This window comes from Callorhinus ursinus, unplaced genomic scaffold (assembly GCF_003265705.2).
Source record: "Callorhinus ursinus isolate GAN/ISIS: 27379988/994484 unplaced genomic scaffold, GSC_fseal_2.0 scaffold20, whole genome shotgun sequence".
In the NCBI taxonomy this organism is placed as follows: domain Eukaryota; kingdom Metazoa; phylum Chordata; class Mammalia; order Carnivora; family Otariidae; genus Callorhinus; species Callorhinus ursinus.
In genome coordinates, this window is record NW_027397082.1 from 19,444,028 (window position 1) to 19,469,796 (window position 25,769).

At 51.6% G+C, this 25,769-nt stretch overlaps 1 protein-coding gene across 8 annotated transcripts in view; it reads right to left on the reverse strand.

Annotated features, from left to right (window-relative positions):
• PAX2 (paired box 2) overlaps positions 1-25,769 on the reverse strand; it is a 78,074-nt gene that overhangs the window by 34,353 nt on the left and 17,952 nt on the right. For 4 of the 8 annotated variants that reach the window (XM_025880839.2, XM_025880842.2, XM_073904304.1 and 1 more), the window contains exons 4-5: positions 12,641-12,726; positions 10,964-11,083 (exon numbers count right to left, since the gene is read on the reverse strand). In XM_025880839.2, the coding sequence (XP_025736624.1) occupies positions 10,964-11,083; positions 12,641-12,726 (206 nt within the window). Of the gene's footprint in view, positions 1-5,304; positions 5,374-10,963; positions 11,084-12,640; positions 12,727-25,769 lie in introns of all 8 variants that reach the window. The other 4 variants (XM_025880836.2, XM_025880838.2, XM_073904303.1 and 1 more) reach the window with 2 other exon arrangements.

Genomic DNA, 25,769 nt, shown 5'->3' on the forward strand with positions numbered 1-25,769 from the left:
AAAATTCCCGGGGAGAGGAGGGAGACAGACTTCCCCTCCCCACATCCCATCCCCAGCTGAGGCATGTCACCGGAGCACGGGGGCAAGGGGCACGCCAACCCACACTCCCCTTTCCTCCAAAGTCAAGGATTCTGGCCCATTTACATATGATTAGTGTATGCACACGTGAACCCCTAGAAGGGCAGATATCCCACCTTGCTTATAAGTCCCTCTGAGAGCGCCCAGATCCTTAACCTTGTCAACCATTCATTTCCTTTGAATTCCCAGAAAAAAAAAAATACTGTCTCTGTTTCTCCCTAAGAGATTCCAGCAGCTGTCTTCAGTAGTTACAGGGTATCCAGTTGGCCTAGACCATGATACCAGAGAAAGGAATCCCAGAGTCAGAAAAAAGGCAGCTTCCTGGGAGGCCACATTCTGATCCCTTTGACTACTTATGCCTCACAACAACCACCCCAAGACCGTCCGCACTGCCCCTCACACAGAGCAGCTTCCACAGGCTGGCTGCCCCAGGGGTCCATGCTGCCTTCTGTCCAGCTTGCCACGCCACCAATCTGCCCGGGGCGGGGGGAGGCACACTGCCCATGTGTCTGGGTTGGCCACACCACCAAAGGAGAAGAAGATGGGGGGCTGAGCAGGCAAGAGGGAAGGAGAGTGAAGCTCCTGGAGTCACTCCTACCAAACACACCGTCTGCACCCTTCCATCCAGACTTTGCGGTTGGCCGGGGGCCTAGGGAGATCTGTGTGAGCCCGTGGGAGAGAGAGAGAGAGAGAGAGAGAGAGAGAGAGAGAGAGAGAGAGAGAGAGAGAGAGAGAGAGTCTATACATCCCTCCCTCTGTCACTGGCTTGCTTGAGCTCCTGCCCGTACTTTCTGCTTCAGGAGCTGTTTGCCGGGCTCTGAGAGGCTGTTGGATGGAATCCAGCTCTCCCTAGGAGGAAAGCATAAACTTCATAAACTGCATTTACTTTAATGCAGGTTCCTGGGGCTGCTTTCCTCGGGCTTTTCTTCCCTCCTCTGTCTGCTCTGTCTTGATCACATTTTATCCCTGGCCCTGTGTGCACCCAGACCTCGTGTGTGCGCACCTGCGTGCATGTGTGTGTGTGTGTGTGTGTGTGTGTGTGTGTGTGCGTGCGCGTGGACACACACGCACACTACAGCCAGTGCTTCTGAAAAAGATGAAGGCTCAGGCAGGAGGAGAATGGGCAAGGTGTACAAGCCTTGTTTAAAGGAGAATTCCTTGGCCTGGCCCTGGAGGGGCCCCATGAGATGCCCGTGTACTGTCTCCAGTGGGACAGAGCACAGAGGGTGCTTTGAGACAGGGGGGCAGGCGGGTACTTCAGGGAGGGAGGGATACTGACATTTGGTGGGGACAGCCAAATTAGGAGCCACCTGGAGGCTGGGCCCGGACCTCCAAGGAAGGGAGGGAGAGAAGGCGAGGCCTTCGTGCAGGTTGAGGTTTGTGAGGCCTCACTTGTCTGGTGTTGTCAAGGTCAGCAGGTTCAGGTTCACCGAAGGGTCAGGATGGTTTGAATTACTGGCTCTGCTGCAACTCGGCTTGGAGGCTCGTGATCCGTCTCCCAGCCCCAGAGTCAGGCCCAGCCCTCCCCCCACCCTCCTTGCCTTTGCACCCCCACCCAGGGCAGAATGGGGAGGGTCCCGGAGAGCCCCGCTGGCCCCCGAGGCCCCAAGGAAGGCAGGCAGGGAAGCTCTGAGCTCAAGGCTCCTTTGTGGGCAGCCAGCAAGATCAGAGAGGCTGCTCAGACCCATTCCTCTGGCAGGCAGCAATCTGGCCTACCTGTCATCCAAATCCTTTTTCTGAAGTGTCCCCCATGCCCCTGCCCTTCCCAGCTGCCCCTTGGCCAGAGGAGGAGGCAGCGCCAGGAGAGGGGAGCCCAGAAGCAGCAGGGCCTGGCTCCTCCCTCCTGCATCCATAGCCTGCACTTGGGGGAGAAGGGCAGAGCTGAGGCAGCGGATTTCTCGCTTGGTGCCCTTGCGGGTAGAGGAAGGAGAACGATGCCTACCTGCAGGGCTAGAAGGGGGTCGCCATGTGGAAGACTAGGAGGTGAAGACAAATTCTGACAAGATGGGTGTGCATGCCCGTGCACAGGAGTGCACGGACGCAGGGGGCGCGGGGAGAACTTGGGGCCTTTGCTGGGAAAGTTGGGATACTGTGCTGCACCCACCCTAGTTTCCAGTGGTGGAGGGACACAGGCAGCCCCTCCGCGGCAGACCTGTACATTCTCTCCTGGGGGCAGGGGGGCAACCTGTCTATTCTGGCACCTTATGAAGAAGGGGCGCCTGGGTGGCTCAGTTGGTTGAGCGACTGCCTTCGGCTCAGGTCATGATCCTGGAGTCCCGGGATCGAGTCCCGCATCGGGCTCCCTGCTGTCAGCTGGGGAGTCTGCTTCTCCCTCTGACCCTCCCCCCCTCTCATGCTCCCTCTCTCTCTATCTCATTCTCTCTCTCAGATAAATAAATAAAATCTTTTAAAAAAAAAGTCTCTTTTGTGCTAAATCTCAACATAATTCCTCAAACAACCAAATACAACTCTTTCTCCACAACAGCATGAACTGGCTGGGAAACCACTGGTTAGTGATCTGGCTGCCAGTCTCTGGTGTAAACACAGGGATTTATGTCAAATTCATGCACCTATGTCAACTACACAGGCTAAACCCTGGTACTTCCCCACAGAAAAAAGTAAGCCCACGTGTGCACAGATGCCAAATAAAATATCGACATAACCTACCCCCACCTTTGTATAACGATATGGTCAGTGTTCAACAGGCTCATGGCCAACAGTACCCAGAAAATGTGGCTAAAATACGTGATCCATCTAAGATAGAGAATCTCCCCCCTCTGGTTCGAACGGTCTAATTTCCCAGGTTACTGGGAAGATATAATCCTAACAATGAATGTGTGTTCATAAGTGGATTTTTTTTTTTTTTTTTTTGGTATCTTAGTGAGTGCTGACCTTTAAACCTTAACTCTTTCTTGGACTGGAGTAGACATTAGCCAGGTTTTGATGATTTGTTGGAAAATGAACATAAGTTGAGCTTTGTTGATACAGTTAAACTCAGGCACTTGTCCAGACAGATGACTACCTTCATGTAGATTTGGTTTCTGGACTTTCATAAAACCTGCCTCATGTGACCTGGGCTGGGTGGTATCGGGCATGTGAAATCATATCATTCCAGCCATAATCCACAGGGTACCTCTCCTTAAAGAACCTCGAACTCTGTTCAGCTTCCCTCTGCCAATACAATGTTTTCTTACGGTGCCTGGCCAGGGCCTGGAGGACAGCGAAAGCCAAAAGAGGTTCTGTGATTTCCTGCCCACGATGGAAGCTCACGCCAGGGTTCTAAGAGCACACCACCCTGGGCTCCACACTTCTGGGGTGGTAGGGGGTGGTATTCTTTGAGAAGGGAAGCACCGGCTGGGGACGTAGGTGGGGAAGGAGGAGGTGGTACACAGACATAACTGTGCCCATGCTCCGGGTTTCGGTTAAGGAATCTGCAACATGGTGCAGCCTCGAGGTGTCTTCTGGACACTCCTCGGCTCCCCTCCCAGCTCCTTTGGGCTGAATAATCCTGTCCCATTAACATGGTGTATACTCCGCCAAACTTCCGGAAGCTCTTCCCATGCAAGCCGCCCTCTGCATCTGGACCAAAAGGCCACAGACAACGGCGCTGTGGGCCCGAGGGAGTCAGGCTCTGGCTCCTGCCTCTGCCTCTCAAGCCCTCCACCCGTGCCAGCCTCCCAAGGAGCGCTCACCTGCGGCCTTTCCCCTTCCCCCATCAGCCTCCTCCAGGACCACTGGCACGCCCGAAGTCCCAGGGCCTGGCTGCGGCGGAGGGATTGGGGGCAGCCTCTCTTCTTGGGGGGGTGTCCTCCTTGTCTGCCTTTTCTGACACCAACACTCCTCCCGCTGCCCCTCCAGGAAGAGAGTGGGGAAGAGAGGCCAGTGACCAGGGCACGCCTGGTTTACATTAATGAGATACACCGGGTGTAATCCGGCCACGGAGGCAGCCTACAAAAGGAGGCGATCGCGGGCGGCCAGGAGCAGGGCTGCTCAGGTAATTGGTTTATCTATCTGGAAGCAGGGGGAGCAATCTCAGCACAGACAGACTAGCAGTAAAGTCTCTTCCTTAAGGCTATTTCCTTTGTCTTTTCAATTGCTTGCACATCCATGTGAGAGAGGGAGAGAGTGTTAAAGAGAGAGGGAGAGGGAGAAATGTTAATTTGTGAATTAATGGCTTTTCTCAGCGGAATTGTAAATTCAAATGTCACCTCACACGGTGACACCACGGCTGGTCTGCTGAAGAAGCAATGATAAGATCCCCCACCTCCCTCGGTGCCCCTCCCTCCCCAAAGATAGCTGTGGAGTGGAACATGCTACTTTTAATTTGCAATAACAACACAACAGAGGTATGCAGTAATGACTGCCTTCCTCCACCCTCCTCCTGGCTTCCTTCCCCCCAGTCCAGTTGGCTCCCCATTTCCTCCCTCCCCACCCCTTTGCTCTTCTGAAACAACACCTCACCTCACCCCGGCTGCCCCCCAGCCCAGCCAGGGCCCTATCACATGGGGGGGGGTGTGCCTTCGAAATTGACGATGCTGCAACCCTCTCTTCTCCTTCAATAATCAGGGAATTAATGACCCTGAAGTTAAAGTGAGGCTGATACCGAGGCCCTGCCCAGCGTTGGGAAAAAGCCTTCATTGTTTTCAAGCAGGAGGCGGGCAGCAGTGAGGGAGATTCATGGATGGAGATTGAATATGCAATTTTCTTTCACCTTGCCAAGAGCTGCCCCTGGGCTGTGCCTGGCCTAAATTTTTCCTTTTACCATCTCTGCCTTATCCGGCCCTCCCACCTCCCTTCCATTCTTTCCAGAAAATTACCTTCAAAATTGATTTCCACTTTTACAAACAAATATAATGGGAACACAGGAAAAAACTTGGGCCGTGATGAATTAGGGCTGTCAGGTGCTTCCAGGTCTCCTTTGCTTTTGTTTTACTACCCGATCTGTTCTTTGTTTTTCCAAGGGCTGGAAAAAGTGCCCCCCATCCACTGAGTGCCTGACCCTCCAGGCCACTGGGGCCTCAGCCCCCAAACCCGGCAGTGGCCCGTGGCAGAAGTGATCCAGGACCTGAGACTCTGTTAGCCTCTTGGTTTCCCAGTGGGAGCCTGACCCAACTCCTCATTTCCGCTCCCTGGCTCTTAGGAGCCCACTCTCCGAATTGTCTATAACCGCCACCGCCCCAGCTCTTTCCCCTGACCCCCACACCATATTCCCTCTGGCCCCCATACCTCTTAAAGTCCAGACCAGATGCAAACCTCCACCTCCTCTAATGTGGGCAGGATCAGTGTATACCTCGACTAGAGCAAATGAGAGACAGACAGGCACTGAGAGATCCCGAAAGACAGGCAGGTAGAAGACTGGGGACAAGACCCTGAGATTGGGAGACCAGGCTCCTCCTCAAAGGGCTTCGAGGTTTCTGAGCCACAACTCCCACACAGCCTTAGGATGTAAGGGCTCCCAGCCTCAGTCTCCCCAGCCTTGGGCCCCAGGCAAACCTGGAGGCAGGCTCAGGACAGCCCATGTATTTGCCTACAGAATGCAAGGTGATGCCTACAGGGCCCTTTGGGCAAAACTCTATATGCACACCCGTGTCTCAGGACCATGGACCCTTAACATCCTCAGGCCTGGCCTAGAGCTCTCCCCGCTCACTAGTACTGGTGGACATGCATCTGCTCACATCTGGTCGTCTATTCAAGTATATACACTACCCAGAAGACTGCCTGCCTGCCCAGTACATGGCATTCCATGCCCCTTTTCACCCAAAGATTTCAGAATGGTAGAAAACACACATACCTACATTTGCTTAAACCACATAAAAAATTACATGGTGTCCATAAAACAACAAACACACATTTCCCTAGATAAATAAATAAACTTACATGTGAGAGCAGAAATGCACAGCAATGGATAGAGGGAGGGATGCCTCCAGGTTAGCAAAGAAGGGGGTCCTAGATTTAATTACATACATCTAAAATGCCTTTGGATGCTAAGAGATGACATGTGGCCCACCCAGATAACCACAGAGCAAATGACCACACAGAGATGGACAAAGGTCCTCCCAATCACACATGGGGGGCTGACATCTCTCCCCCACTCCCTGGTCCCATCCTGGTGAGCTTGTCCCAGCATCAGCTTCCCGCACCAAGATTAGGGAGCCTGGGCCCAAATAAGTTTCCTTCTGACATGACTTCACTTCCCCTCAAAACATAAACCTGCCGATTAGGTCCTCCCCCGCAGAGCCATGACGACGACCTGTCTTCCAAGAGGGAGTTGGCTCAAGGTTATATGCTTTTGTGTAGCCCTCTCTACAGTCCCCCTGAAGTGAGTGCTGATGCCACCTCCATTTTACAGAGAAGACTGAGCTGATGAAGGGTAAGCGATTTGCCGGAGCCACCAGGATTCAAACCTGGGTGTGCCTCACTCCAGGGCCCACACCCTTCCCCACTGAGCCACACTGCCCGTCCACGCCGCTCCAGGGACTGCCTGCTGGCCTCCACCCGGCCTCCTCCTCCTTCTTCTTGCTGGGTGGGGGTCCTGCAGCCTCCCTTTGCCCAAAGCCAGGGCTCCTGGACCGGGTGGGCGCTGCTCATTGCCACAGCCGGATCCCCTCATTTGCTCCATGTCCAACCTGAGCAACACACTCGGGGACTTCGAGGAGGGAAACTAACTCAGGAAATAAGCCTCTTTTTCCGGTTACGGCTTCATCCGAAGCAGAAGGGAGCTATTAAAGGCAGCGACAGGACTGAGCCGTTTCCCTGCAACCTGCCCTGTCTGCAAATGCACCACTGCACGGGTTTGGCACCTCTCAACTGCACAATTCATTGTGCACCTAATTAATGGAATGCAAAATCACGGCCCCCTGCAATCCCACACATCAAAGGATGATACCAACACACCTCCCCTCACACAGATCAACAGACTCATACCATATGACTTCATTTGGATTTTTGGACAAGTTATGTAATTGCTCTGTGCTTCAACAACACGCATGGACAGCAATGCTTTGGGCTACGGCCGAAAACAACTGGGTGAAGGCAAAGGACTCTGGTTTTCCAGCCTGAAAAAATACAACAGTCTCTATCTTCCAGCCACATAAACCAGGGTACGCAGTGTTCAGGGCAGCAGTGGCCCTTCAAGGGACCCTAACATACTCAACCAAAATTGTACCCAAAAAGAGGTAAGGATCTTAGCAGGGTACTAACTGGGGAGGTTAGTCCCATCTCAGACTGATGGACAGCCTGTCTTCTGGATGCTTCATGACATAGCTTCCTCATCTAACCCTGGTCCCTGTCTCATTCTGGGAGCTTCTGGACTCGGGTAGGTGGGGAGTGTCGAAGCGTCTTGACTAGCACATTTCTCAAAGGAAAGTCCGGGGATTTTTCCATACTTCCGATGGCCAGGGCGTGAGAAGGCGTCTCAGGCAGGCTCACAGTCACTGTCAGTTCCCTTTTTCCCCAGAGTCACAGCTGATCGGCCCTTTACTAATATCCCCACAGATATGATTGCTGCAGATACTAATAACGCTGTCCATATTCCGAGTGCCAATGCCAATAATGCTCTGGGTATTATCACTGTGAACGCCAATAGCTACTGCTGAGATCGTCTCCAATAATGGCAGCACACGCTGCAGTGATTGTCCTCGCTAATGCCCACCACCGTGACATTGTTAGAGCTGAAGAATAGGCCGAACTGTACCCAGAGGCAGGAGCGGGAGCGGCTTCCTTGAGGACTGAGAGGCTCACGGCTTGCCCTCGGGGCATGGCACTTCTAGAGAGATGCCACTGTGCATGGGGCCAAAGGGGGGCCAGCCTGGCAGGGGCAGCGGGGGTCCTCCTGGAGGGAGATGTGCCCCTCTGCCCCTGGAGGTCTAGTCCCTTGACATGTATCCCCGTTCCCATCCCAACACCCCTCAGCGCCCCAAGTCACTCGTAGCCTGCGGTGCTGGCCCAATATCTGAAGGACACACCTGGGTGTGTGGAGCCCATGCCTGAGGCTTTCTCCTGCAACGGCCTGCCAGGTGCTGTGCTAGCTTGGCCTGACTGCAGACTTGGGCTACATCATCTTGACACATAATTATCTCTCCTATTCTTAATCATCTGAGCTGCTCCCTAATGCAAACTGGGCCTGGCTGCTTGGAGGCACCCAGGATGGGGGAGGGGAGCAGGGCTGTGAATGGTCTGCCTTTGCTCTCTCTTTTCCTCTCCCTTCCACCTGGATCAGACAGGTCAAGTGTGGGTGGCGGCCCTGGGGTGGGATGGGGCAGGTCAGGGAGAACTGGCTTCCCTCACAGGTGCTGGCCTCCACCAGGGAGAGGGCAGCTCCACCTGGTCTGCGGTTTGTCAGGGAAAGCAGAAGTCAAGGCAAGAGAACCATCCCCCCCCAAAAGAAGTAGGGCCTCGGATCCTCCTTGTCCCCTGGCTAGGCCCAGGAGGTAAGTGCTAAGCAGTAAGAGGAAGCTGAGAGCCCCCATGACCCCTCACCTAGAAGATGCCAATTGCTTCCTGAGATGTCTCCCCGCTGCCATCACGGTCAGCCTGCTGGAGGATGGTCTTCCCAAACCCAGCCCTGCTCTTCTCCCTTCCCGCTCAGACACTTTCAGTGGCTACTCATGCCTGCAGAAAAAAGTCCAGACTCCTTATGTGCTCCGGTCTTGGCCTGATCTCCTGCGGCCCTAACCCATGTACTTCGCCTTCCCTCCCGGCCCTTCCCTCTTGCCCCTTCAGCCCTGCCGGAGCACGCCTGCATCTTCCCCACCGCAGCACCCTCTGGCCACAAGGCTCAGTCTACCAGACAGAATTTCACACTGCCATTGTCCTTGAACATGCCCCTGGTCCATCCTCCAGTCCCCTCCTCAAAATGCAGCCCTTCCTGCCAGGTTACTCCCTCCTGACTCTGAGTTCCCGTGGCCTGCAGCCCAGACCTCCATCACAACGCAGCTATCTGATGGGCCTTTCTGCTCTCTGGGCTCACATGATTTACACGCCCCACTAGACTGTAAGCTCCTTAAGGACAAGAATCATATCTTGTTCTGCTTTGGGGTCTTCAAGCCTTTCTTGCAGCTGATGCACAGGAAAGGTTCACTGAATTCAATTGACTTGAAACAATGAATGTGATCAATTGCAGGGAGGAGAGCACTCTGTTCCGGGCCGGCTGGGCCCGACCCTGGGTGGCCACAGCCTCCTGCCAGTGCCTCCCTACCCCTGGCCTCCTCTTATGGCCCACAGTAGTCCAGGAAACAGGGCATGCTTGGCCCCAACCGCAGACCAATAGGAGAGAGTACATGGCAGGGGCGGGGGGGTGTGTGTCCTGTGGCCTCCCCCTGCCCTGCCTGCCGGACATCTCACACTCTAAAAAAGGCAGGGGCTGGTGGTGAAGGGGAAACTCTTGGGGCCCGAGGAAGAATCTTCCAAACCACTCAGGGTGCCAGGGCGCCTGGCTAAGGGGAGTGTGGGAAGGCCCCAGGGAGAACTGGGACCCAGCGCCTTTCCCGAAGCCTCCCCCTGCCCATCAGGGGCTGCCGCCAAAACCACCACAATGAAATTTAGTGAGTGGCAAAGGCCGTGGCAGCCAAATGGGTTTGGATATTTTGGAAGAAGGAGAAATAGAGCCAGACAAGCTGTTTCCCTGTGAAACGAGGCTATTAGGGCTTCTGGAAGGAGGCCAGCACCAGGTCATCACTGTCTTGCCAGACCTAGGCCTCTCCCATGCTCGGTCCCTTCCGCTGGAGGCCAGGGCTTTCACACTCTCTTTGCCCTCAGCCTGGGCCCAGGGAATCTCACTTCTGTCCCTTTTCTCTGTTCCTTACCCTCTAATGCTGCCCCAATCAAGGGCTTGTCTATGCTTGGGATGGCCATGTGATTTATTGTCCAAACAGGACATTTTTGAGAGAAAAAAGAGATGCTGACTGGCCAAGATGCAGAGACAAAAGGCATAAATTGGGACTGTCCAGGCTAATGGGATTATGCGGTCCCCTTTAGGCTCATCTCTAGAGGAGTCTCTCTATTTTGTGGGAGATACCTTTAAAATCATACACCCCCCCCAGACCAGAAGGTTACTGCTTCCCTGGCAGGGACCATGAAACTGGGACAGGAAGCAGGCTCCAGACACTGGTGTCTCCGTTGGTCTGGGCCTGCCGGCCCTGCGCCCTGAGCCCTTCCCTCATCAGAAGAGAACCAGATGGTCACCAAGAGACCCCCCATGTCTCAACATTTATAAAACGCCTTCTCCCAAGCTCATGGCCACCACTCCCTCTTCGTGTCCTTTCTCTTCTCTTCCTCCTCTTCATTTCTCCCTCCCCTGAACTCCCTGCCTAACAGCCGGGCTGCACCTTGAGGCACGATAGGGAATGCAGGGGAAGGGCCAGGGAGGAGCCTGAGTGGCGTCTCCTCCCAGAGGGAAGAGAACAGAGGGCCCACGTCCAGCTCCCTGAGTGGTTTCAATGGGGGGCAGAATCCATGTGTCACAGAGAAAGGACCCCCGGGTCAGCTGCACGTGACATCACACCTCCATCTTCTGATGGGTTGGGATCAGGTAAGAACAAGGGCAGATCGGCCTTTCGTCCTTGGGTCAGAGGTCGGCTGTCCCCCAGCTTCCCGAACCCTCCCAAGGTACACGGTTCAGCTCCTCCCCTGGTGCCCCACTGGGATATTAGGGGCAGTCCCAGGGGAAGATGAGGCCGTTGAGGCTGCTGAGCAGATGGTGAAGCTGAGGGCCCTACCAGCAGCCCGCCTCCCTTTCCAGGAGCCAGCAGGGCAGTGGGGAGGACCCCGGCTTTGCTGCTAAAACTGATCTCACAGCAGAGCAGCTGCGAAGCTGGGCCGAAACCGGAGCTCTGAGTCCAAGGACAAAGCATGCACAGGGAAGCCAAGCCTCTTCCCTCCTCCCTACCTTCGTCACGTTTCCTCTTCTCACCATTGGAGCGAGGGATTCCCAGGATCCCGTTGATGGAGTAGGATCCCACTGGATCATTGGAGGCGCTGGAAACAGGAGGGGAGGCCGTACTGGGAACTGGACGGGAGTAAGGAGGAAATGCCATCAGGATAACAGCTGTGATCGCAGGCCAAAGCCCCAAGGCTGGGGGCCGAGAGAAGCAGAGGCAGGAAGAGGGATGGGGAGCCCATATTCCCCTGCGTCCTCTGAGGTTTAGAGGGAAACGCACGGCTATACACAGTGCAGGCTCTTCACTTCTGTCAAGCCCCAGGCTAAGTGGTGACCAGTCAACCCCAGGCCTTCTCCACAGCCCTAGAGACTTCGCTGGGCCCTTAAACTCACTTCCTGAGGATGCATGGAAACACCAACACTGACTCATCTAGAGAGTGACTCAGTGGTTCTGCAGGGAGCACAGCTCTTAGCAGGCCTCCTTGCATAGCTCACCAATCCCTGGGGCCGGGCCAACCCCTCTAAACAAAGCCCAGCTCACTGTCTCTAGTCTCCTGGGCTGGCCTTTACTGATCCTGTTTCCGAGGCTGTGGCTTTCTAGGATCTGTCTCTGACCCTCTAGGAGAAAACAAGAATGGTCGTGATATTCCCCAGGAGGCCACAGCTCGTCTCTCCCAGTTGCTTCTGGTCTTGAAATCACTTGAGAAGTTCCTAATTCCTCCCTCAGGGCACAGACTAGTGAAAACATTCACTCCGAGGTGATCAACTCAGGTACAGCCTGGCCCAACCCTCCCTCCCGGCACACACTGTAACATGGCCTCAGAAACAACAGCTCCTGCCAACTTCAGGAGGGCTGGGACCAGCCGTTTCTACTTCCTGCTGGTCAAGAGAGAAGGGGACAGCTGCCAAGAGGGGCAGCGGGAGAAGTATAACCACATTTCAGCCCCTTACGCCCCAGGCCTCATCTATGGCTACTAGCAGCACCAAGCGCCCTTGCCTCAAACGGAACACCCTACGGGAGGGGACGTTAGCTGGCATTCTGGTGGGCCTCAGACATGTCTCCGAGAGGTCATGAGCAAGGGTCAGTAAATAAGGAGGCTGGAGCAGCAGAGAGTTACAGAGGGGAGGGGAGAGAGACAGACAGATCAAGAAGAGATGGGTTCAGAGGAAAGAGGCCTTGAGGAGCAGAGCAGAGAGGTGGGAACAGATCCAGAGCCACACGGGCAGACAGGAGAAAAGAGAAAGGGAAAGGCAGACAGAGGAGGGAAGAGAGAGAAGGGAGAGGAGGGGAGAAGAGAGAAAGAGTTTTAAAAATTACAAAATGCAGTAAGAAGGTAGATCTGAAAGAAAGGGGCAAGTGGAGACAGAATCAGATAAAAACAAAAGATGAGGAAGGAGGAGAAAGGGGGAGAAGAAATGCTAAAGGAAAGTCTTGATTTAGAGAGAGGCAGTGACAGAGACAGAGACAGACAAGGAGCTGCAAGGAGATGTGGGCAGGAGGCAGAGAGCAGTCCTGGTGAGCGAGTCTCTGGGGGAGACCCCAGCCTCTAGGAGCAGGGAGAGTGTGGGCTGGGAAAGGGGGCCTGGGACCTCAGGTGGGTGGGCAGGTGGGCTGTTCGCGCGGGGGGGGGGTGCCTGGCTCTCCTAGGTGGGGCCCCGCTTCCTCCCTTCCCTGAGCCCTCTTACCAATGGTGTGGCCAGGGGCAGTCACTCCCGTCCCGGCCCCATCCGGCGTTGGGTGGAAAGGCTGCTGAACTTTGGTCCTGATGATCCTGCAACAGCATCACAAGAGCATCACACGTCACACACCTGCTCCTGCCTGCACCAGCTCCAGCCCAGCCCTGCAGAGGGGCTCTCCCAAGCTCCCCAGCTCCTTCCTCATCCATCTGCTCCCTGTGCCCCTGCCCTCACTGACCGCCGCCAGGCATGAGCTTTCCCTCCCGGTGGCTCCGCGGATCCAGCCCAGTGTGGCTGGGCAGAGGCGGTGTCTATTCTCTCCTGCGGTGCGCACCACCCGAGCGGCGGCTTGGTTTTTGGCGGCAAGGACTGGGGCAGCAGGCTGAGTGCAGCACAGCATTCTTCCCCTTTCTGCGGGTGGGGCTGCCCTGGCGGCTTGTTGCCCACCCTTCCCTCCTCAACCACACCATATCTCCTCCTGGCAACAGGACTCCCTGGGTCTGGAGATCATTTTGGAGCTGGCTCTCCTACTGGGACTGTATCACAGTCCTCTAGAGCTGGGGGACAGGGTGAGATTTCCCTGTGTCTTGAGCTAAAAAGAAATAGCCAGGAAAGGGCTGGGTCACAGGTGGCGCTTTTTGTCCCCGGGATTTCAGCACATCACACGGTCCCTTTGCCAGATGCCAGGTCCTGAACAACTTCTTCCTGAGCCCACTCACTGCCCCGTCCCTGCCCAGCTCACTGGCCCAATGATCTGCTTTTCTGGGGTCTTACTCAGATCATAGCTTCTTTACCAGCCTAGTTGAAAAGCCTGGCACCCACCCTGCGCACTCCGGGGCGAGGGGCGGGATCAAACATCCCAGGGCTGGGGTTGAGCCTGCTTGTCAGTGATCTGAGGAGCCCACGGCTCGGTGAGGCAGAAGACCAACGCTGGGGCCAAGACCAAGGAATGCTCCCCTCCGCCCATTAGTCAGAATAGGTACCCTTGGAAGCAACTTCTCCCGTGGCATTGCCCCTCCCTACACAGCGGCGTGTGGGCCAAGTTCACCCAAACCAGCCAGGTGAGTCAGAAGCCATGAGCGGACTCCACTCCGGTTTAAGTGAGCACTCACAGGCAATAGAGATAAGGCGCCTGCCTCACCGTGCTGGACACGAAGCTGGATAGAGGGAAGACACACACCCAAAGAAAGCTAAGGAGTCCCGAGGGGCTTGGCAGTAAACGCTAGAAGGAGGCAGAGGAGGAATCCAGCCCCTTGCAGGTGGCGGACTGGGAAAGAAGTCCCTGAGGAGGTGGATCTTCACACAGACCTTCAAAGGAGGGCAGGGCTGAACAGATGAAGGGACCCCAGGCATGGAGGAGAGTGGAAAGGGCAGCAGGCAGTTAGGCAGGGGCCCTGAGTCCTGCTTCTGACTCTGTCTCTCATTGGCCACAATAGCTTTGGGCTCATCATTCTACCTCTCGGGGCCTCTGTTTCTTCAGCTGTAAAGTAAAAAGGTGGGACTACAGGATCTCGAAGGTCTCCTTCCCAGTGAAAAATACTACGGTTCTCAGATGAACAAAGCAGCCGTGGCGGGGTGGGGGTGGGGGCATTATAAGCAGGTGCTGGAGGGAAATAGAAGAAAAGCATGGAGGCCGAGTGAGTCTTAGCGGTTAAAGCCCAAACCGGTCAGCCAGGAACAGTGGAGGTACATAAAGGAGAAAGGGGAAATAAGGCTGAAACTTGGAAGTGACGATGATAAAGAGTGATTTTTCCCTTTGTCGATCATCTAGTAGGTGCCAGTATCACGTGCAATTTATATTACTTATACATACTACTGTTCCTTCTCCCAACAACCTCCAGAGTAGATACTATTATCCTCATTTTGCAGGTTGAAAACCAAAGTTGACAGAAGTGAAGCGGCTTAGTCAAGACCACACACTGTTGGTGAGGGCAGAAGCAGAACTCAGTCTCTAAAATGGGTACTTTTCATGACTTTGTCATACTTCTCTCAACGTGCAGCAACCAGGGTTAGAGAGTCTCACGCCATGAGGGATTTCGAAACTAGAGATCTCGGTAAAGCAACAACATGCAGGCAACGAGGTCTCAGGAAAGAAAGGAAAGAGTCTGCAAGAGATCGTGAAGGCGGAATGACCAGGATTTAGCAACTAACCAGAGTCAACCACGGCTCTGAGACCCTCAATTCTGGGTACCTGCAAGGCTGGTGGTTTGTACCGCTGTCAAGAGGAGAGAGGGAGGGAGGTGGCTGGTTCTGTCTTGGACATGCAGTGTCTGGGGTGGTAGGGGAGCGTCCAGATGGCACGGCAGACACAGATCTGACTGTCAGGGAAAAAGAGTGTTGATAGAGACGGGGCCGAAGGAGCGGGTGTTGGCGGGCACCTACTTTCATAGGCGGGGGAAAAGAACCTGCCCTTGCAGAGGGCTCAGAATTGGTCACACTGGAGATGGCAGGACCAGGATTGGGCCGTTTCACCTAAGTCAATGGAGAGGAACATTTCCAGAAGGAGAATATAATCCACAGCATCAGTGATGATGCAAAGACTGGAGGGAGGTGCGAATAAGAGGAGGCACAGATTTGGGAATTTGGGGGACGGCGGTCTCAACAAAGCGACTGGAACAACTGAAGCCAGACAGAAAGAGGTTAGGGAGTGAATAGGAGGTGAGGGGGGCCGTGAAAGTAGACTAGTGCCTTCAGAAGTTTGTAGAAAAGGAGAGGAGAAGAAGGTGTGGGAGCCAGTGGATGGAACGGGCAGCTGAGTGGAGGGAAGGCCGTTTAGGGTAGGAAAGCCCTGGATGTGTTTGCGGGCTGAGGAGGAAGAACGGGGTGGGGGGAAGGGCAGAGCCTGAAGTTGCCGGGCAGATGCAGAACAACCGAGAGAACAAGGCGGAACAGGGAGACGCACCGGGAGGAGCTAGCAAGAGACGGTACAGGTTGAGGGGGTCAAAAGCTTTGAAAAGGCGCTTGTACAGCTCTTCTCTCTCAGCACAGCAGAAGGGAAGCTCATCTCCCTAGAGCTGGGGGAAGGTGTGGAGCGTGATCACCATGGGAAAGATAAGACGGTAGCCGAGGCCCATTTAGACTGGTCCGTAGGAAAAGTCTAGAAGGAGGCTATGCGGCTCAAAGCAGCTGCTCCGAACTCACTGCAGCAAAAGCTTCTGGGATCTCACTGGGCCTGCTGTGGGTGGCCCTAGCCTGCGGGCTGATGAGCCCTGGACTAAGGGAGCCGCAGGGCTGGGGCTGGTTGACTCAGATAACTGGCTGGCCTTGCAGAGTTTCTATCTTTGTTACCCACAGCCTCTGACCCCTGGGGCACTGGTGTAGATTTAGCTGAGGCAGCAAGTGATGGAAAATCACTACTCCCTGACAGCGGCTTGGGGGTCCACAGGAGAGGAGCTGGGCAGGGTGCCTGCATGAGTCACTAATGCTCTTGGTATCCATCCGTGCCCCCCAGGCAGTGGGCACTTATTAGTCCCCAGAGCTGACCTCCAGAAATTTAAGAACTGGGATCATGGATACCTGGTGGTTATCAATTGCCGACCTGCATCCCCTACACAACCCGACAACTCATGGGATTATCACCAGAGGTTAAAAGGATAAAGTGAAGCATTGCTTTGGCTGATTGTCTGATAATATTTCCCCATTTCTCCTCCCTCTCTTTCCATCTTTTTCATTCTTGGTACTGCAAGTTCAGCCAGACACATGTATGGCCTCCACGGCCCCAGGCAGGTCTGGCCTTCAAGTCAAGTCTACAGGTAAGGATCTTTGGGTGGGGGGGGGGAAGCAGTGGGGAGTCCTGGAGGCCATCTCTCTTCCTGTTGCCATGGGAAAATGGCCCTGTCAGGACCCCTGTTCCCACTTCTCTTTCCAGCTTGTTCTCCTTCACAGGGATGCGCCCTTCCTTCCCCCGCTTTTCCTGGCTTTGCCTAGGCCCAGCATGGGGGACTTTAGGAACTTAGCAAGGGTGTGACTAGGGCAAAGGGAAGAAGGGGATGTGCTCTGGGCCCAATCTGCCTGAGTCTGAGTTCCAGCTCTGTTACTATTGTGAAACACCAGACAGTTTCTTACTCCCTCATCTGCAAAATAAGATAATAATACTGCCCACTTCCTAGGACTGTTGTGAGGATTAAATAGGATGATTCTCGTCAAATGGTTAGTATGACACTTGGCTCAATAAATGCAAATGCTAATAATAATAACAATGACCAGTAGTAGTAGTAGTATTCCTATGGGTGACCATCAGAATCGGCTGCCTTCTCTTCAGGGACCGAGCCAGGTGCAAGCAGGAGGCCTCCCCGCCCAAGACGGTCCAGCCTGGTCAGTGCAGCTGCTATGGAGGCCCTGGACAGAGCACTGAGAAGACCCGAAGCAGCAACAGCAGGTGTCACAGCCTGACCCCAAAGCAGGTGCATCAGAGAGACTCTCAGCAAGACAGACTAGGGTCCCCTTCTGGGACCTCAAAGAAGCAGCAGCTTCTTTGGGGCCCAGTAGATGCCAGGGGCTGTGACCGCACTTCCAAGTATAGATCACAAGGCAGGTGAAGTCACTCTTTCTTTGGTTAAATTCCCAGGAGGCCTCCACCTCCCACCAAGCTGGAGATCAAAACAGTTTCACCAGCTCTGTGAGTTAGCATGAGAGCAGGTAATGAGTCTCCTATTAACAGTTTGCTAAACTCCTGAAGAAACGGAGGAGCTCTCCACGTTCTAAGAAAGCGCCAGGGAGATCCTTACTCCTCTTCCGGTTCTCCTCCCTCTCCCACTTCCTCTTCCTCCTCTCCTTCCTTCCCCCGTGTTTCATTCTGTCTCTCTGCCCCTCTGTCGGTCTCCCTTCTCTTTGTCCATCTGTCTCTGCACCCTGAAGTCCCACTGTGGCTGTGTGAGGTTATTGATTCCTGGGAGCTGGGGGAAAGCGGGAGGCAGGGCTGGGGTGCAGGCTCAGGGATGGAAATAGAAGGCTATAAATTATTTGTGACAGGAAAGCAATAGTGGCAGAGTGCTGAGCACAAGTCCTGTGTCACTATTAGATTCCTTTTAGCCTGATGACACTGTAAAAAAGGTTAAGTGTCTGCTGGAATCGTACACCTGGGGGGCCGGGGCAGCCTGCGAGCAGAACAAGCCACTGAGAGCAGGTATATCAATTCTCCAGGCCAATAATATTCCACTCATTGATCGCCACGCAAAGTTCAAAAATCTCATTACAGCCAGGCAGACTGGGAACTTTTTACAAATCAATAGAATGATATAATGTATGTATACTTAGTACAAATGTATCTATTCATCTATCCATCCATCCACGGTCCGCCTCAGGGTTTCCAAGTTAACCTACCCATCATATTATGTTATGTTATGTATGATATTATATTGCATTGTATTATATGATAATAAATGGTGTGCAAAAACTCCCCCTGAGGTGGAGACAAGAAGAGGTCCTATTAGCATCGAGGTGACCTCAGACAGCTCACCTTGGAGAGAGTTAGGTGGCAGCATATCCAGGACTAGGCTGGTCAGGATTTCTAGGAGCAATGCTTCCTTAGCAGGAGCTAAGGAAGAAGCAGGAATAAAATCCACTCTCTACTGAGTATTTACTATGTGTTAGGCAATGTTCTACATGCCCCAAACAGTTTACTTAATCCTCACAACAACCCATTTTGGAGATACGGCATGTTGCAATTTGCCCCACGTCACCCATTTCATAAATGGCAAGTCTGGCATTTGAATTCAAGGAGACTAAATGCAGGGCCCATACCCATAACCACCAAGCTATCCTACCTCCAGAAAAGAAATACCCTAAAGCCCAGAATCCCAACTCTTGGATTCTATTTCCAGCCTCTTCTGTTGTGTTCTGAGAAACAAAGGGTAAGGGGCTCCCTGAGAGTTAGTATTCCCTTCTCTAAAATGGGAGTAATAACACCTGTTGGAACCAGCTGCTAACAATGTGATGTATACATGGGACCGCCAAACATGTCCCCATAAAATCCTATCCAGCTGCCTAGAGCAGACGGCTTTCCTCACGATGGAATTACTTCTTAGTTAGAATGGCAGGCTGGCCCCAGGCTTGGTCATATTACTAGTTTGCTGAAAGGGTCTTTAAGGCAAGAAGTCAGGTGTCTATATACACGTGTCATACACATGTATAAATCAGTTTAAATTGTCCTAGGGTAGACTGCCGACTTCAGAGTTTTTGCAGAAAATATTTAATTCCTCATAGGGGGAAAGTCTGTCCTGATTTGGTAAATCAAGGGAAATCCGGGGTCGAGAAGGTCTCAGACTAGCTGGCTCCACAACCCACTGAGCCAGGTGAGTGGTGGGAGGGGCCTCTGCCAGAGCCTTCAGGCTTCCTGGGTATTATATAGGCTGGATCATTCCAGATGGCAAAACCATATTTGCTTCAGCAAAGGATATTTCGCCCAGTGATTGCACATGATTGTTTCAACACAGGCCTTTGAGAACTGCCTCTACCGGGTACATGTCCCTGGCTCAGCCCTGAGTCCAGCTGGAGCAGTGCAAACAGCTGGAGACTTTTCATGGCAGAACCTCAAATGAAATATCATAGATTATCCCGGAAAATTTCACCTCTCCTAAAAATGTTTCCTACCTCTCCCTACTCCTGAGAACTTTAAGGAACTAGGATTTCCCCTCTGTACATCCCAGGAACTAAAACCCTGAAATTTACAACCTCCTCCTCACAGAGGAAACAGCATCATCCAACCTGCTCTCCCCACTGGCAGCCCGGAAGTGCTTTGTGCAAACTCTTGTCTTCCTAGGCTCTGGCTTTGCAATCTGTGCAGGTCAGAGTGGCTTGCCTACGCCCACTCACATGCCCTACAGCTTTCAGTTTGGACAACCACCCAAAGGCCAGGCAGGGTCTGTAGCATGGCCGCTGATGAGGAGAAGGTACGGGCAGGAACTTCCCTTCTGACTATAGCATGGTAGAGCTGGAATGCACAGCTTCCAAGCTTAACAGGGTTCCCCCCAAATGTGTCCAGAACTTCTGCTTCCTTTGTTGCTTCTCAGAAGGCAGGACTGAGCTCTGAGAGATGAAAAGTTTGCAGAAGAGTTTCCTCAAACCACTGTCCTTGAACCACCTGCATTAGAATCCCCCGGGGTGCGTGTTAAAATTCAAATCCCCTGGGGCCCACCTTAGCCCTCCTGATTCAAATTTCTGATGGTGTCAAGGCCCAGGAATCTGTATTTAAGCAAATTCTCCAGATTATTCTTAAACTCTATAATATTTGAGAAGACTGGTTTAACCCAGGGGGTGAAGAAGCCACACTTGTGGTTATATAGGGGAGACTTGAGAGGGTTGAGAGAAAGCCTTAGTAGCCTCAGAAGGTTCCTTCCTCATAACTGTCGATTGACATTGCTCTCCATCTGCTGATCCTGACTCCCACTGACCCAGTAACCAAAATTCAAGAAGCTATCAGTCCCTCCGTGGAAACTAAACCATAGGTTAAAAATAAAAATAATTTCAAAATAGGTTTTTGTACATTCCAGGATGATAGATTCCCACTGGGTTCCTTAGATATTACCTTAGATATTATTTCTTCAGAGATTCTGCATCAATTTAGCCTTCTAAGACTGGCTCTAAGGGCGATAATCCTTCCACCACGTGTCCCCCGGAGCCCAGGCCAGATACAATTTACCAGGCTAGATGGGCCATGGGGCTGGCCCAAGGGGGCAATAGTGATGGTTTATATGATGAATGGTAAGCATATGGATTGATTTAACTTCAAGATATGCATAGGTTTAAAAATTAAGGGGCAATGTGTTTAACTAACCATTTGGAAACCAGTCTGCAGTGCATGCCAAGCCCAGAGCGTGACCGGACTAGCTCCTTTCGCCACCAGCCCTGCCCTCATCTGTCAGGGCTTCCGGGCTAGAACTGGGGTCCACCGGCTGTCCACCCCATGGTCCTGCTTGGGAAGGTCCAGAGGCTAGAAGACTGCCTGATGTGATGGTGAAAGAGGTGCTATGTAGCCTCACTGCTGGGACCAAGTCCTCCCTGCCCATGCTCCGTGTCCTCCCTGGCATGCCCACCTCCCTAGGCAAGCAGAAGGAAGCCTGGAGCAAGTGCCCTGAGCAGCAGCAGAGGTGGGGCCTGAACTCCTGGCCTCTCGCCCCTCCCACCTCTTGCCCAGTGACTCCAGTATTCGAAAACAATCCATCAGTCTCTGTCTCCTGAAAGAATATGATGTGGCTAAACCCTACAATTGCTTCCTATTACCAACAGAATCAATTCAAAATTCCTCAGCCTGGCCTGCAAAATCTTTCCCAATCTGGCTCTACCCTGGCTTTCCAATCTATTTCTCTCCATACCCCTCTTCCCCTCAGGGTCTAGCACAGAGCTGAAAGCTTGTCTTCTTGCTTACTCAATTCACATTGAGTCCTCCCCTAGACTCTGAACTTTATAAGGGCAGGTATCACACCCATTTCTCTCACTATTGTATTTCCAGCACCTAGTAACAGTGCCTGGCAGAATGTTAGCACTTAAAGACTATTTGCTGAATAACAAATGAATGTTATTATTAATAATAATAAGGATAACATATTTGGGAATGTAATGAGCTAATATATGTTCACTATGTACCAGGCACTGTGCTAAGCACTTTATGTGGATTAACTTAACTATTCTACAGATGTGGAACCCGAGGCTCAGAGAAGTTAAGTAACTAACCCAAGGGCATACAGCTGTTAGGCAACAGAACCAGGATTTAAAGTGGGGAAGCTGGCTCCAGAACCCACGCTGGGTAGAATAACTCATACCAAGAACAGATAGTAGAATCTATGAGAGGTGGGGCCCGGATAGAAGAGCTGCATATAATCATAGTAAAGGAAATAATTAGAACTTATTTCATATTCATTAACTGACAGCCATTGTGACAAATGCGTTTGCTCATTTAAATCCTAGCTACGAGGGGCACCTGGGTGGCTCGGTTAGTTAATCGGCTGCCTTCAGCTCAGGTCATGATCCCAGCCTGGGATTGAGCCCCAGGTCGGGCTCCCTGCTCAGCGGAGAGCCTGCTTCTCCCTCTCCCTCTGCCTCTCTTCCCAGTTTGTGCTCTCTCTCTCAAATAAATAAGTAAAATCTTTAAAAAAAAATTAAAATAAAAAAAATAAATCCTAGCTACGACTCTGTTAAATAGGCATGTTCTCTATAACACCAAGGAGACAACAGAGTGGTCTGAGCAATTTGCCCAAGGTCATGCGCTTAATAACACTGGAGCCAGACTTTGGGTACAGGTCTGGGACTCTAATGTCTACAGGTTGAACCATATTACCTCTTCTGGAAATTTCTATATTAATAGTTATCTGTGTTTATTAACTATTTGGGCATAGTCTTTTCTCATTTGTGATCTGGACAACTGAGCAAATGTATGTGTAGACAATGGGCAGAAATTGCATATAGCAGCCATTCTAAACATGCTTAGCCTCTCCCCTGTATCTGATGAGCAGCACGTCCATGTTACAAACGAACCACAATTTTAGGTTAAGTGGCTATGGTTTCAGTATTTTATATGCACTGGTAGGTTTTGGGTGTAGAGTTTCCAAATTCTCTCTGTTTATCTATTTAGTTTCCAAATCACGTACATGAGTGTGTAACAGTACTGCACACAAAAGTGTTTCTATGTTTCTAGAAACTACTACTATGATTAGTGTATCTTTATAGTCATGTCGGCTCTGATGCATTGATCCACCATTTATAATACTGGATATATTTATCAGAACCTACTTCATGAATTTTTGCCCCAGTTATGCCTATTTCTGTCAAATATGTAAGCCATAGTCACACTGCACTGGTCCCTTCCCAGAGTGTCTGAGATTCTCACATCACAACTGTGTTTTTATATTGGTCCATGCACCAGTATTGATGTGCATAAATGTGCACTTGTACACCTGTGTATCTTTCTGTCTATGGCTAGGACGGGGTGGGGGGGATGTGGAAATGAGAGAATTATTAAATGCCAAGTAGATGTGCAATAAATTCCATTGATTTTATAAACTCCAACTTGTCTTCAGTCTCCTTCCATTCTTTATCCTGGGGGCATTGCAACAAAAACCTATTTTAAATACCTTTGTTTCCCCCCTCCCCCTCCCCAAAAAAGTGTCAATATTTTATTTGGATTTTTAACTTCGCTCCATAACAGTTGTTTGACCTCCTGACTCGTGCGAGTCACATAAATTCTGGGACTTTATTCAGGAGCCATGTTCCTGCTATTGAATAAGCAATTTGGGAGGGTGAATTAATGACTTGTGCTGTTGCTGGAAAGTCCCTGAAGAAATATTAAAATTGCTTGCAGACTGAATCGATACTCAGTGAACACCCAGCAAGAGGGCTTCGGCTCTGGAATGGCCACAGAAGGTAGGGCTTGGTGGAGGAAGGGGGAATTCCTGCACCCAGCTCGGTGAGCCCCCCTCCCGGGCCCACCCCCACCTTTCCCTCCATCCCTGGAGCTCTGTCATTTTCAGCAACAGCAAAGTCTTATTAAACCCCAGCCAGGATAGAGCTGATTTGTCCTGTCTCAGGAAGCAGGCTCAGGGGACAGTTTATTCTCTTACTAGCAACCAGAGCCCAGAGGCCTTATTGAAGGTGATGGTCTGGACACATCCACCTGCTGGAGAAACGGGATGGTGCTGCTGCTGGCTGGCAGGCTGCGCTGGGCCTGGGGATCAGGAGTGCACTGAGCTTGGGGAGGCTGTGGATGTGACCGTTTTCTGCTGGGCGTGCAGAGGGGCTGGGAGCTGTACTGCGTGCCCCATCTCTGTGCACGCCCGACCAGCGTGTGCTATTGCTCTGGCGGCCACATGATTTCAGCCTTTGTGTATGGGTGTGCCTGTGGGATGGAGAGTTTGAATTGTGTTGGGTGTACATTGTATTGCATTGTGCCCCAATGCATTCCTGCAGCTGGTTTGAGGTTTGTTACTTGGTGTTTTGTGATATTGTATTGAGGTGACTGCACTTTGTGTAACACTGAGCTGGAGGAATTTGAGTATTGTTTAGCAGCAATGTCTGTGTTTCTGCTTTGAATTATTGTGTTCGTTGATCATATCAGCATCTTTTTTTTTTTTTTTTGTAACGTATGTCTCAGAGATTAGGTTAATGGGTGTCTCCTTGGTGATGTGGGTTGAGTAATGATGTTGGATCTGGGTGGTGGTATAGGATTCAGTAATTGCTTTCTCGGTATGGTTGTGGGAGGTGGGTGAGAGGGCCCATCCTTTAGCTTTTTTAGCTCCCTCCAGCTTGGTCATTTGCATTGCTGCTTTCCAGAAGGAAGATTCTAGAGATATGGGACAAATCTCTTCTCAGTGACCAAATGCACAGTTCTGTTCTGTTAGAAGCCAGCTGCCCCTGATCCATGGAACACTTCTGACACAGATCCTGGTGCCACCCTCCCTACGTCTGCCTAATGTGTCAAAGCCCTAAACCAGACTCAATGCCTATCGAGAGTCTGGATCCCTGATGCGGCAAGAGGAGAACGGGTGGGAGTAAACTCCCCGATTCCAATGAACATGAACCCGAGTCCAGCATGAACTCTAGTTCCCCAATCCACTACCTCTCTGGCTCTGGCCATCAGCACCTTCTTCCTTCCCAGCATCCCCAGATGATGTGGCTCAGCAGTGGCCTGCACTCAGGGCCACACACACACACCATAGAAGAGTACAGGAACATCTATTAGGCGTGCCTTTCTACCAGGGCGCAGGGTCTTTGTTCTGAGCTTGTCAGGAAATGTATCACTACATCACAGGGCATGAGACTGCAAGATATACAGAGCGCCACAAGAGACTGTAGATGGATGCCCTTTCTCTGATGGAAAGGTAATATGTAGTATAGAGCGCCAGATGAGCACATAGGTTTTAGAACCAGTATTGCCTGGGTTCAAATCCTAGTTCTGCTGCTTAGCCTGTGATCTGAGTAAGTTATTTAACATCACTCTACCCCAGTTACCTCATCTATAAACAGTCCTATAAAGCCCTATGGGGTTGTTTACGAGGCTTAAATCAATTAATACATGCAATATGCTTATAATGATTTCTACTATAGTAAGCACTTGTTAGCTACTATCATAATGAATATAAGGGCTTACCAAGTAAAGCAACCATAGATTGGCCTATGCATGTGTACAAGCATGTCCACATGTGTGCTAATATACATTAAACCCTAAGATGAGTAGAGGTGTGTGTGTGGTCAGTCAGGCAGCATGGAGGCAGGGGCTAGTTCCCTCCTTGGCCTTCTGGTCCATTTGGACAGGGGCAGGGGCTCGGGGATGATAGATTTCACCACTGCCCATTTCCGTACCGAGGTTGCGTCCAGCCCTAGTGAGGATGAATAGGCAGAAAGGAAAATGGTGGCCCTTAAACATTTTACAGTTGTGAAAAAAATCCAAGGATAATTGAGTTCTCAGGATTCAAATTTAGCTCATTTAAAAGATTTACTTTCTAATTTAAAAACTCAGAACATTGGTCAGGCAGTAGGTATAAACAAGAAATAGTGAAATCTAGGGGTCAAGTTGGGAAATAAGGAAGGGCTAAGAAAGAAATCAGATCAGTGAATATTAAGGCATTTGGGTGTGGATCTTAAGAAAGTCCATTGAGCTGAACTTGGCTACCCTACCTACCCAGGCCAAAGGGGCAGGGAGAGCTATAGGCAAGAATGGGATTGGGCCTTGGCCTCAGTCCACGGGCCTTCCCATAAAGATGGGGAGCCCGAACACATCATCGTGAGTTTGGAAAACCTTAGTTTTCATCTTTGCTCCTTTGAGCACAGAGTGAGTAGAATTTGTAGTTTTCCAGTTCCTTTGAACCATTGCACTTAATACATCAAGCCCAAAGTAAAATTTTTCTACTAAATTTTCTCCTTAAAATCTTTTAACCCTTAACAGTGACAATAACTGCAATGATAATCAACCTCCTGTGCTTCCCTGGAACATACAGAAATGTGGGACAATAGCAGACAGATTGGTTTGAACTTGTCAAATACTTGCGTACTTCCCCCTCTCCTCTCTGTCTTTTCTCTTTACTTTCTCTCCTCTCTTCTCTTCCTCTTCCTGTTTACCTTCCTTCTCTTCCCTCTATGACATTTAAGAATCAGAGGAACCCTTCAAACCCATCAAATAAGGATTTTTTCCCCCGTGACTGTTTCATTT